General features: G+C 37.2%; 1 protein-coding gene across 2 annotated transcripts; it reads left to right on the forward strand.

Moving 5' to 3' along the window:
* Positions 1–15: 15 nt before the first annotated feature.
* Positions 16–11355, forward strand: GET3 (guided entry of tail-anchored proteins factor 3, ATPase). Of its 2 annotated transcripts, none has more exons than XM_034406731.3 (8): positions 16–207; positions 528–688; positions 2819–2966; positions 4984–5132; positions 5641–5791; positions 6194–6301; positions 8734–8931; positions 10758–11355. In XM_034406731.3, exons 1-8 carry the CDS (start codon positions 169–171, stop codon positions 10887–10889), a joined length of 1086 nt encoding a protein of 361 aa, XP_034262622.1. In that variant the 5' UTR covers positions 16–168; the 3' UTR covers positions 10890–11355. The 2 variants fall into 2 exon arrangements, with proteins under 2 accessions (XP_034262622.1, XP_087743489.1); XM_087887363.1 differs by lacking the exon at positions 16–207 and adding an exon at positions 245–310.
* The last annotated feature ends 1291 nt before the right edge of the window (positions 11356–12646 follow it).

Consider the following 12646-nt stretch of genomic DNA (forward strand, 5'->3'; position numbering starts at 1 on the left):
AAGCCTCCCCGCCGCAAAGCATCCCGGGAAAGCCTCTGTCGTTAAAGGTCCGGCCACGCGCACGTCGAAGTGAAATTTTTTTTTGCTGACTGAGGCGCACGGCGCTCCGATGGCCCAAGAATCGACAGCTCTTCCGGCCAATCAAAGCACATTAAATCACCGATTAAGATGAACCGACATTTGCCAATCAGAGAAAAGGAGGGGCAGGTATTTGAGTCTTCTTCCGCTATGCCGAGGCCAATCGGGAAAGGTACCTAAGCGACCAATCCGGTTAAATTTTTTTAGACAGGAATATACCAGCCATTCAGAGGTAAGGGGGTGTAGTTTGTTCTGGCGTCAGATCTGTTTGTGACGCGGTGATTTGACGTGATGACGTTAAGGATTTAAGTCCAAGAAGAGGCCCACTAGGAGAGGGCGGCGTGCCGTTTCTCTCTCCCTGTTAAATGTTGATGCGCCGGTTTTTAACCATTAGAGCCCCGCATTAAAATGGTGTAGCCGAGCATCTTGTCACGTGATTTTGTTCCAAGATGGCAGCGGTGGCATCTGGGCTGTCGGCTGAAGCGGACGAGTTCGAGGACGCGCCTGATGTGGAGCCGCTGGAGCCGACGCTGAGCAACATTATCGAGCAACGGAGCCTGAAGTGGATTTTCGTGGGCGGGAAGGGCGGTGTAGGCAAAACCACTTGCAGGTGAGTCGGACGGCGTCAAGGAGGACTGTGATGGCGGGCGCCGCTTTACTCTTTTTACCGGGAAGGTGGCGGCTGTTTTCTGCTTTCGTGAGTTGTTGAAGGGTCGAGATAAGGTGGGGGTGGGGAGGAAAGTGCTGCTGCGCTCCTTGTTGGTGACATCCCACCTCTGGAATTGCTGCCTCGTATTACCTGGCAGAGGAAGCCGGACGGCGGTGAGTGGTAGGACCTTGCAATAAATGAAAGTGTGAAATTTATTGTGAAGAAATCGGAGGGGTAAGGAAACAAGGGGCTTGCTAATGTATGCCGGGTCGCAGGGTTGGCGTCATTTCCTCCCAAAGGATCATTGGCTGCATTTGAAATCTGAAATAAAATTAGGGATTGAAATTTCTTTTTAAAGTCAAGGTTTAAACTGTTCTTGCTTAGGTCTCTGTAGCTCTGGGTTTCCTTCCTCAGTGGCCTTGAATGTTTCGCGGCTCCTGATACAGCGGGTTGAAAATATTTTCTGACATGTATATAAAAGTTTTCAAACTGTAAATTAGAAAAATGCTCTATTTTTTTTTTAAATCCGGATTAAGGAAGTTAAGACCTGGCATTCTCTTTGATTTCCCATCCCATTTGTTAAACTCTACCAACAGAGTTTTTGTACTTTCAAGGGACAAAAGCCGTGTGATTTGTGGTAGATTTGCTATTGTGGAATATTTCTGTTCCAAGTTGTCTTGGAATCATAAAACAGAATTTGTGATAGAAACATTGAAGGGCATTGGCATGTACCAGTAGTGTTAGATTTAGTCTAACTTTACAGTGGTAATTTATAATTATGTGCTGCACATAAATAAAATTATGTACTGTATGGCTCCTAATTGATTATCAAATGGTTTCTCAAGATTAGTTTATCCTGAGATAGGGATATGATAGGAGAAAGCTATAGTACTATATATGTGATGTTTTGAAGTGAATTTAAGGGGCTGTTCTTATCTTAAATGACTAAAGTTGCATTCTTTTGACACTGAAAGTTTTCCAATGAATTTGCCAAAGCACTGTTTTGACATAATGTAAGATTATTTTACAGTATAAAAGAAGTGTCCGTAGGATAATAATTTAATATTGAAGTCAAAGTGCCATCAAAGGTAAATAAAAAGATGTTTCGCAATTATAGTACAGGTAGTCCTTGATTTAATGTTGATTCGAAATTACGATGTCCTTGGAAACTGACTTATGACCCATTCTTGAAGTTATGACCATTGCATCACCTCTACAGTCACACGATTATAATTTGGACACTTTGCAGCCGCTTCAATTTATGATGGCTGCGTTGTCACGTGATCAGGATTTGTGACTTTTCTAACTGTCAGGTACAAACAACAAGATGCTCTGAGGCTTAGGTTTCTTTATTGTTGACTCAATTGTACGTAAGAATCATGCCAGACTGCCTGCTTTCCCTTGGAAAAGCCAGAAATATACCTTAGTGTTTGACCTCATATGCTTCCTCCTCCAATCTGTGGAGTCCAAAATGGAATGTTTCTTAACTACCGAAATGGGCCGCCTTCCTTTCAGCTGGCCTCTGACAAGAAAATCAACTGAGCAAGTAGGATTTATTTGATGACCATGTGTTTTGCTTAATGATTGGGGTAAAATGGTCATAAAATCAGGTCTGGTTGCATGATGACTCCGCTTGAGACCGTATCACTTAGTATTATGTTATGAACTATAGTACTGTATTATATAGAAACATTCACAGGTGTCTTTTGCAGCAGAAAAAAAGCTTAAATACAAATGTATATGAAGCATAGTAAAATGTCTCAGATTTTTTCTAATATATAATCCTATTTTTACAAATTGCCTCATTCAAAATCTCAACTGTTTTAGTCCTAAATACAATAATTCACAAGCGTAATATCTATTACAGTATTATCTTTTCCTTCAGAGTAGTTTATTCATTTTTAAAAAGCATGCAGTAATCACTTGCAATTTGTTAGTTTATATTTGTATTTACTAAATAGTTTAAATAAATCTTAAAAATTCTGCATATAGTCCTTCAGTAGAGGCAGATCTGAATTTTAGGAGCTTGTCCTATTTGTAGTTTGCGTGCTTGTATTAATAACTGCTTCTTGCTTCTCTTTTGTGGTCCAGTTGTAGCTTAGCTGTACAGCTCTCCAAGGTACGTGAGAGTGTCCTCATCATCTCTACTGATCCTGCTCATAACATCTCAGATGCGTTTGACCAGAAATTTTCCAAGGTTCCCACCAAAGTAAAGGGTTATGATAATCTTTTTGCCATGGTGAGTGTACTTCTGAGAAGATAAATAACATGTTTTCGTGTGTTAAAATAGTGTATATGTTGTATATGTTGTGTAGAAAGAAAGATCTGGACCGAATGTATTTTAGTTTTATCTTAAGTAGTACAGTAATACTCAGAACTTATTTGAAGAAAATATTCCAGTTACTTTGTCTCCTTATTATTAAAGGCTTTTCTTCCTAAAAATTTTGTAAATATTTGGGCATTCTTTTAAAAAATGGACTGCCTTATTGCAATTATTTTATTAATTAAAACATTACTCTGGACAGTGTACAATAAGCAATAAAATGTATTTAAAATATAAATATGTTAAAAATAAACATTAAAACTGAAATATATACAAATCTCAGAGAGAGAATAAGTACCTCTAATCTCAACAGTGGATATATGACTCCTGTTCAGTCATATGAAACAGTAAGTGTACCCCATTGAAATTTTTGACTTTTGCAATATATTTCAGCATATATTTATCTTTCAATAATATTGATAAAGGAAATCTAACACATGTGATGCACTGTTTACATTTCGTAGTCTATTCTGTAATTTAAATATGCAAATTTATCATATGGAAAAAGTAAGTGCACATCTTCATTTATTGCCACCTCAATACCTAAAATGAGAATCCACTGCAAACGTTTAAGCCATCAATCATCTGTTCAAGAAGATAATTTCCAAGTGGAGAAGATTTCAAATAATTGCCAGCTTGTTCTGGCCAGGCCAGCCTACAAATTCAACCTGAGAGCAGAATGCAAATAGCTGAAAAAAGTCTCTTAAGTACCCCAAAGTTTTGTCACATGACCTACAGGTAGATTTTGTCACAACATATGTGAAAGTGTGTCTCATTAGGAAGAAGCTGCACAAATTAGATCTTCGTGACAGATGTGTCAAGAGGAAACCTTTGCTTTCTAGAAAGAACATCAGGGCAACACTAAACTGTACTTCAGACCCTGTAGACAAAGACCAAGACTTCTGCAACATTGTGCTCTGGACAAAGAGGACAAAGATAGTTATTTGGCCATAATACCAAGGGACATATTTGCCAAGAATCAAAGACAGCATTTCAACAGAATAACCTGATATCAGCTGTAAAGTATGGTGGTGGAAATGTTATGGTTTGGGGCTCCATCACAGTTTGACTATCATCGAATCCAGTGTGAATTCTTCATTGTACCAGAGAGTGCTTGAGGCATATAGTCATGATGGTGTTAAGTCCCTGGGTCATGTGGTCACATTTTGCAACCTTCTGAAAAGCAAAGTCAACGGGGAAGCCAGATTTACCTAACAACCATGTTACCAGGAATGAAATCTAAAATTTGTTACTACTGGTTCTGTGGGCATGGCTTGGTGGGTGAGGGGTAATGTGACTGGGTGGGTGTGGCCAACTTTTTTTTTTTTACTTTTAAAAGCATTTTTTCTACAATCTTAAGAGGTTGCAGAAAAAATGCTTTTAGAAGCCTCTGACGATCAGGCAAGTCAACTGGGATTGCCAGAGGCTTTTAAAGGCATTTTTTTTCCTACAACCTCTTTGGCCGAAGGGGTTGCAGAAAAAAAATGCTTTGAAAAGCCTCTGACGATCCCAGCTGAGCCGCGCGATCATCAGAGGCTTTTTTTAAAAAAACTTTTAAAAGCATTTTTTCGGCCGAAGAGCCTCTGATGATCATGCGGCTCAGCTGGGCATGGAGGGGGGGGGCGCAGGGATTTTTGCTACCGGTTCTCCGAACCACCCGCCTCCATTGCTACCGGATCAGGCGATTCGGTCTGAACTGGGAGCATTTCACCCCTGCATGTTACTAATGTAACAGTTTCAGTGATTCACTAAAACAACTATGGCAAAAAAAGATCGTAAAATGGAGCAAAATTTAACAAAGTTGAGGACTACATGTAAGTTATTTTCATATCGTAAATTCTGTTGTTTCACTCAAAGCATTCATATTGAGAGGCTTAATGATGCAGCTTCTACATGGTGGTGTTGAATTATTCTTTCCATAATTTATTATTAGGAGATTGATCCTAGCTTGGGTGTGGCTGAGCTTCCTGATGAATTTTTTGAGGAAGATAATATGCTAAGTATGGGCAAGAAGATGATGCAGGAGGCAATGAGTGCCTTTCCTGGTATCGATGAAGCAATGAGTTACGCTGAAGTGATGAGGTGAGAATTGTGAACTGAAGTATCAGGCTCATCGTTTACTATATATTTAAAACTTCTCTTTGGAAGCAAAGGCTGAACTTTTTTACCTGCATTCAGCAATGTAACATGTAATAGAGTTTTCTTTAGCAGTAAGTCCAATGTGATGTGGATGTGGACTTCTCATTTGTGATGCTGATTTCATTTATTAATTTAATTTTAATATTTAAATTTATATACCGCCTTTATGTTACAGACTCCCGGCCTGCGGTGAATATACAATTCTCTCATAAGATTCTTGTATGTATCTTGTGTTTGTCTAGTGACCAAACCTCAAATTGCTGAGATTCTGCATTTCACCTTTCCATTGATGGGATGAAAAACCAAAATTCATAGTTATGGATTTCATTTGATTTGTGGGAGAAAGATTTGTAGTATATTTTAATTGATGGCTACAACAATAGAAATTAGCAATCTGGGAATAATACTGTTTTGGAGTATGCTGATAGTGTTCTCTCTCTGGCCTGAACAGGTTGGTGAAAGGAATGAATTTTTCCGTGGTGGTGTTCGACACAGCACCCACGGGACACACATTACGGCTGCTCAATTTCCCCACAATCGTGGAGCGGGGACTAGGTCGACTGATGCAAATAAAGAACCAAATCAGTCCCTTCATATCCCAGGTAAAGGAGGAGAATCATCAGCAACATAAAAGCATAAGACTTTATTGTTAAAAATATTACGCTAGTATCTGACTTGAATGCTACAAAAGGTAGCACAGGAACAGTTCAAGCTGTTCCTGCTTGAACTCTAGTATTATTCTTACAATACAACCTTAGGAAGTAGTGTATAATTATCACCTCTGGTATGTGACATGGCTTCTAGGATGAAATAGAAATAAAAATATTGTTTATTCCGTCGACAACCAGCAAGATGCAGTAGCACTAAAGTATATTGCTGTGCTTGATTATTCTGCCCTGAGTTGGTTAGCCTATTTCAGTTTCTCTTTCACTTGCCTTATACTACAATTATGATTTGCCTCTGTTGGATGTTGCCCATCATTGCAACTTTTTGTTTTTCACTAGATGTGTAACATGCTTGGCCTAGGAGACATGAATGCTGACCAGCTGGCTTCCAAACTGGAAGAAACACTTCCTGTCATCCGCTCTGTCAGTGAACAGTTCAAAGATCCAGTAAGTATATGGCAAAAGCAGAGGGATTAGTGAGGATATAATCTCTAAGCATAAGCAGATCTGAAAGAGATTCACTTCTTCCTGGAAATTGGAGAAACATATTCATTTTAGCAGTAGTGAGGGAAGGTGGATGATTCCTCCTGCATCTAGATTCTCAAAGAATAACTCTTATTTAAACTAGGACCATTTTTATTCACAAATGTTTCACTAGGTTAAATAGAGAATACAGAATACCAAAGTTGGAAGGGACCTTGGAGGTCTTCTAGTTCAACCCCTGTGCTCAAACAGGAGACTTTATAGCAGAGGTGTCAAACTTGTGGCATCATGTTGTCACATGACGTATTGTGACGTTTTTCCCCCTTTGCTAAACTGAGGGTAGGGGTGGCCAGAGCGTGATTCATCTGGCCCATGGGCCGCAAGTTTGACACCCCTGCTCTATACCATTCCTGACAAATGATACTCCAATCTTTTCTTAATTCCACACGTGGACAGCGCCACTATTATCATATGTTGTTATTGAATTCATGCAGGAGGGACATGCCAGCTGCCATGGAAGACGTTTTTGAGTAGTTTTCAGGTACAGTTCCATGTAAATAATGTAGGTAAAATTACAGGGCATCAGTTATAACTGGTGTCATTAAGGTATATAGGACTGGAGTCAAGATTATTCATATATAAAATGTAAAGATTGGAAAGTTATAGACTTTTTGCTGAAAATAGAAAAAAAGGAAATAGTGATCTCTGGATTTGATTGAAGAACAGGTTGAAGGGATTATTGTAATGTTGAGGGAGAAGGGATAGAGTTTGTAATTCTGTGAAGAAGGGTGGAAGTCACTTCTTTAATTATTATTATTATTTTTTTGTATTTTCTGCACAATGTTTTCTTTATATATTTGTCTTTTATCTATGTAAAAACATAATAAAAGTTATAAAAAATCATGCATAGAATGCTTTTGGGTTGTGCCGCATACAAATTGAGCAAAAGTACTGGTTCTTGGCCATCAAGGCTAGTTTATATGGTTACAGTCCCACTCTGTTTTTTTAAAAAAAAGTCATACATGCTCCCGCCGCATCCCTCTAATAATGGGAAGAAACATTAATTAGCCACTTACAAGTAAATGCAGTTCACTTGTTTTTCATGTAACATTTATTTGAGTAATTTATTTGATCTTTCTGATTGCAGCTGAATAAGCTTGAAAACAGAATATTCCAATTAAAATATCAATTTGATGTGTTGCCAACAAGAGTCCTCAAGCAGGATTTTTTAAAAAATGGGTTATTAGAGATAGGTCAAAAATGACTAACAAAAGAACCCACAAGCTGTCTTTTCCAGACATTTTCTGAGATTGTACATTGTACAAATTTTGTGGCTTGGCTTTACGCTTACTGTAGTAATAGTGTTTATTTATCTGGAAGGGAAGACCAGATATTTGACATATTGGTTAATTTTGCTATAAGATTTGAAAAACAAGTATATAATTAAATTATATACTAGTAGAAAATGACTGAAATGGAACTGAACTCATATTAGGAACTGAGGCTTGTAACTGAGGTTGCAAATGGACACTAGAGGGAAGTAAAGGCCTAGGTAGAAAAGAGTTAAAATGGCTAAGCAAGCTATAATCTTATCTTGAAGGGTTTTTTAATAATTAAATTCAAGTATTAATAGATAATGTCTCAAAAAGGATACAGATGTCAGTGGATAAATTTTTAGAAGAAGATGAGAAAAAATAGACGTAGAGTTTGAAGGCAACATTCAGATAACCAACATGAAAATACAGAAGACAAATCAAGAAAAGGATCTAGACATGAAATAGCTGTGACAAATTCTGGATGTCTCTTTATGGAATTTATAAAGTTGAATAAAGCTGATGAAAGATTTTGAAGACTCTTCTTAAATATCAGGAGATTGATGGAAGATCAACTCCTACGATGTCATTGGAATGACTTAAATGTTAAGATTGTGAAGAACAAAAAGAAGAACTATAAAGTTGGACCATTTGATCAGGGATAAATTACTTGTTCAGTATTTCTCACAACTCCTAATTGACTTTTTGCTGAAACAATACTGAAAAGATGATAATTAAGCTACGTGGAGAAAAGCTTTTTAGTCGTATTTTATTTGTAATTTTGTTTTTCTTCTGCACCTTCTGAATGTTTATTTTTTCTTTTCTTTTGCATTATTTTTTCTTATGATTATTAAATAAACCTTAAAGTGCTTAGGGTAAGTTGTTTCTGTTCTGTTTCTGTTCTTCAGATTTGATTTCTGGCACTAACTCCTGTTTTCTAAAACATGACGACAAGACATGAGAGGGAATGGAGAAAGAGGCAGCTGCATTGATGATGGGTTCTGGGGAGAGCGAATGAAACAAAACTATACTTTGCACTTCTGTTCACATCATTGAACTAATTATATCTTGTCTGTGTTACAGGAACAAACCACTTTCATCTGTGTTTGCATTGCGGAGTTCCTATCACTGTATGAAACAGAACGGCTTATCCAGGAGTTGGCCAAATGCAAAATTGACACCCATAATATCATAGTCAATCAATTGGTCTTTCCTGACCCTGACAAGCCTTGCAAGATGTGTGAAGCTCGGCATAAAATCCAGTCTAAATACCTTGACCAGGTATGATTAGAAGCACTGCAGATTCCCTGATAAACTGGGAACATATTAATCCATATTAGGCCTGCATAGTCTTCCAAGCAGCCTTAATGTGGTAATAAATTTGCTGTCTTTGTGCCAAAAGACACTGCCAAGCACCTCCGTTTTTCTAGGCCAGCACCAGTTCTAGTGGTGCTCTAGGCATATAAATTGAATTAATTAAATTAAATGCTGCTGCTGCTTGGCCAGCTGTGCAACACCAGGTTTTTCTGTGTGGTCTCAACTGATTTTTAATATGTTAGTGTGGCCCTTTCCCACTACAGGTTGTGCAGGCCTGATGTGTATAACAGGAATTTGCTTTATATTAGGAAAGATTGAAAGCCAGAAGTTAGCAATTCTATTTCAGCCTTTAAGGCTATTGTGCTTTAGAATATTCTCAGCATTTGTTTCACAGTGAATGTTTAGCCTTTCTGAAGGTATATAAAATCCAGTTGTCCGTTACTCATTAGCACTTAAAATTTGAACACAGGTGACTGAAGAGCGCAGAAAATGTTTTAGCTGTTTTTCTGGATATGCTGTTCTTTAGGATGTCATGCTCTTGTCTTGTTTTTATATGCCTATGGGGTGTGCAGATTTTTCCTTTCTCTAATCCCTTATGATTATAAATATTTTAGATAATATAAAAGATGTATATAGTAACTAATTTGGATGGTAGTTTTTTGTCATATTTAAATAAGTTAGGGTCCAGTTGCCTATATTTGTCAAACTGCTCACCTATTTCTATTCTTTTTTCTGCTGTTTCCTTTTTAAAAAACTTTTCCTTGCCTTCACTTTTGTTTTTTTCTTTTAAAGTTCTCAACCTTTCTGTCTGTCTTTCTAAATGTAGCATCAGGATTCTGTAATTTTCCCCTTTTGTTCTTTAATTTCTTCATAGCTTTCAAGGAACATTTTCTATTTCTTTTTTAGTCCCAGACCACTTTCCTTTCAAGTGTTTCTTTAATTTAATATTTTCTTTCATAATTTCCTCCCCTCCCTTTTATATGACTTCATATGACTCTTATTTCACTAAATCTTGCTCTGAGGATGACTGACCTCAGATAGAATTTCCTTGAGCCCAGCATTTAAAGCCCAGTGTTACTCTGGAGGATATAATAATAATCATCTAAACAGCTTGCCGACCTAATAACTAATTTGACAATGCCTGGGGTTAGTAGAATAGAACAGAAAGAATTGGAGAAAATCACAAAGTATCAACATCTGTAAATCAAAATTGAAAGATTATGGCATAAAATGGCTGTGGTAGCCACAGTGGCATGGCCCAGTGGATGAAATACCAAAACATATTGGACAGCACTTGGGAAAAGTGGTGCATTGGCAGAATTTCCATGTCAATTCCAAAAGGCCACACTGTTTGGATCCACGTATATATTATACTGATAATTATGATATCCTAGGTTCTTGGGAACAACTCAGTGTGTATGAAGGCCTAACCAACAAAACAAGTAGCAGCTGTGACTTCACATTGTTGTGAACAGATAGTAATAATACAAAGGATCATCTGGTGAGTTAGTTGTATAAGTGAAATTGCACTAAGATACAACTTTCCACAGAATAACTTGCACAAAAAAATTTGATCTGCTATAAAAAAGTAGCATACTTAATGTATTGAAATGCAAATTATATTTAGAATTTAAACCTACCATTGAATTAAGATGGTAGAAGAAGGATTATAAAGAATGAACACAGTAAAACTTTCTAACCTAACAGGATAAATTTAAATAGAAAATGCTGTAATTCTTAATCCTGATTCTTAGGTTTTTGACGGTTCCATTTTTTTTTCTTTTATCCAGATGGAAGACCTTTATGAAGACTTTCATATTGTAAAGTTGCCACTTTTACCCCATGAAGTGCGAGGAGCTGATAAAGTCAATACCTTTTCAAGTCTTCTACTGGAGCCCTATAAACCACCCAGTGCAAAATGAACCCTATGGACTGACTCCCCCTATTGCCCCCTCTACCATTCCATGCCTGCTCTTCCTTATTCTTTTCCTGATGGAATTCCATCTTTTCCATTGACTTCTCATCTGTTGAAATCGTACGACTGACAGTTTTGTGTGAAGCTAGAAGAAGCAGAATTGGCACTCTCACGTAACTTCTGTTCTAATACACTGATTATGTAACTCCTTGGGACACCTCAAAGTCAACTACAATGTTGAATCCATTCCCTTCCTGGACCAACTATCTAAGTTAAATGTTTGTCAGTTTTTTGTTTATTTCTCTGTCACTTGGTTTCTCTTTGGATCATGTCTCCTGGGATTAATGATATTCTGATTGAGTGCCAGTCAGGTGCTATGATGATGATACAGAAGCTGTCAGTTCATTTACAACATCAGGGTCATCAGTGCTGATGGGAAGTTTGTAAATAAATTGTAAGGGAAATAATTTCAATGCTTTTTGTCACTCAAATTGTCTGATTTTCATTGGGTAGTGTCAGAAGAACTGGAGACAAAACATGGAAGTTATTTGAGGGGGATACTTGCTTTAGGGGAGTATAAAGCCACTGAGCTTAAATTATTTGTTTCCTTAAGGTTAACAGAAGTATTAACAATGAGGTGGTTTTATTGGCTTTCTGATGCTGGAAATCATAAGTATGGAAAATGGTTTTAAAAATGGGGAAGGGAATAGAGAGGTTTGGAGTTTAACAAATTATAGGTGTTTAAAATATTTGGGTATATGTACAGGTCATTTTCTAGTCCCCAGTTCCCTCACACAAAGAAAACTCTTGGTATTAAAATGTCATTGTATGCACTATTTATGAAGTTTATATTGTTTGTGTGCTGGAATATAAAAGGAAAGTGTAAATTGGAACAAAGCAGTTAATGATAGAGCTGGACTTATAATTGAGCTCTTCCAGAGTTCAAAAGTGTTCTAATATTGTATTTATGGAGTAATTTAATTCTAAGAAAATTAGAAGGGAAATTACCACGTCACTTTTGAATCTTTCACTGGGTACAATGTAAAACTGGGATGGGGGAGGGCTAGATATTAGTAGTTCATGGCTTTAATCGGCTATTTTAATACTTTGAAAGCATATCCCTTCACTTGGACATTAGGGATATGGTCTTGATGACTGATGATGAGTTGCCAGTATAGATAGTCCTCAACTTACAACAATGCATTTAGTGACCATTCGAAGTTACAATGGCACTGATAAGTGACATGACCTTTTCTCAGACGTATGACCATTGCAACATCTCCATTGTCATGTGATTTACATTTGGATGCTTGACAATTGGTTCATATTTATGACAGTTGCAGTGTCCCCAGGTCATGTGATCATGTTTGCAACTTTCTGACAAAATCAATGGGGAAGCAAGATTCACTTAAAAGCCATGTTACTAATTTAACAACTGCAGTGATTCACTTAACAAATGCGGCAAGAAAAGTTATAAAATGGGGCAAAACTCTCTTAACAAATTTCTGAATTAGCAACATAAATTCTGGGCTCAATTGTAGTCATAAGTTGAGGACTACCTGTACTTTGCAACTCTGAATCCTACGGAAATTTCCTTTTGTAAAATAAAGTAGGTTCTTTTGAAGACTTCATTTGTAGACAAAGGAGCCAGTGTGTTTGCTCCCACAGTATGCTGCTTTTCAAAAGACATGGAATTTACGAACTTAGATCAGATCTTTAAGTATGTGGTATTTTCTTTGATAATAGGCTTCATCTTTTGAAAGC

Source organism: Pantherophis guttatus, chromosome 2 (assembly GCF_059756535.1).
Source record: "Pantherophis guttatus breed Tessera chromosome 2, ASM5975653v1, whole genome shotgun sequence".
In the NCBI taxonomy this organism is placed as follows: domain Eukaryota; kingdom Metazoa; phylum Chordata; class Lepidosauria; order Squamata; family Colubridae; genus Pantherophis; species Pantherophis guttatus.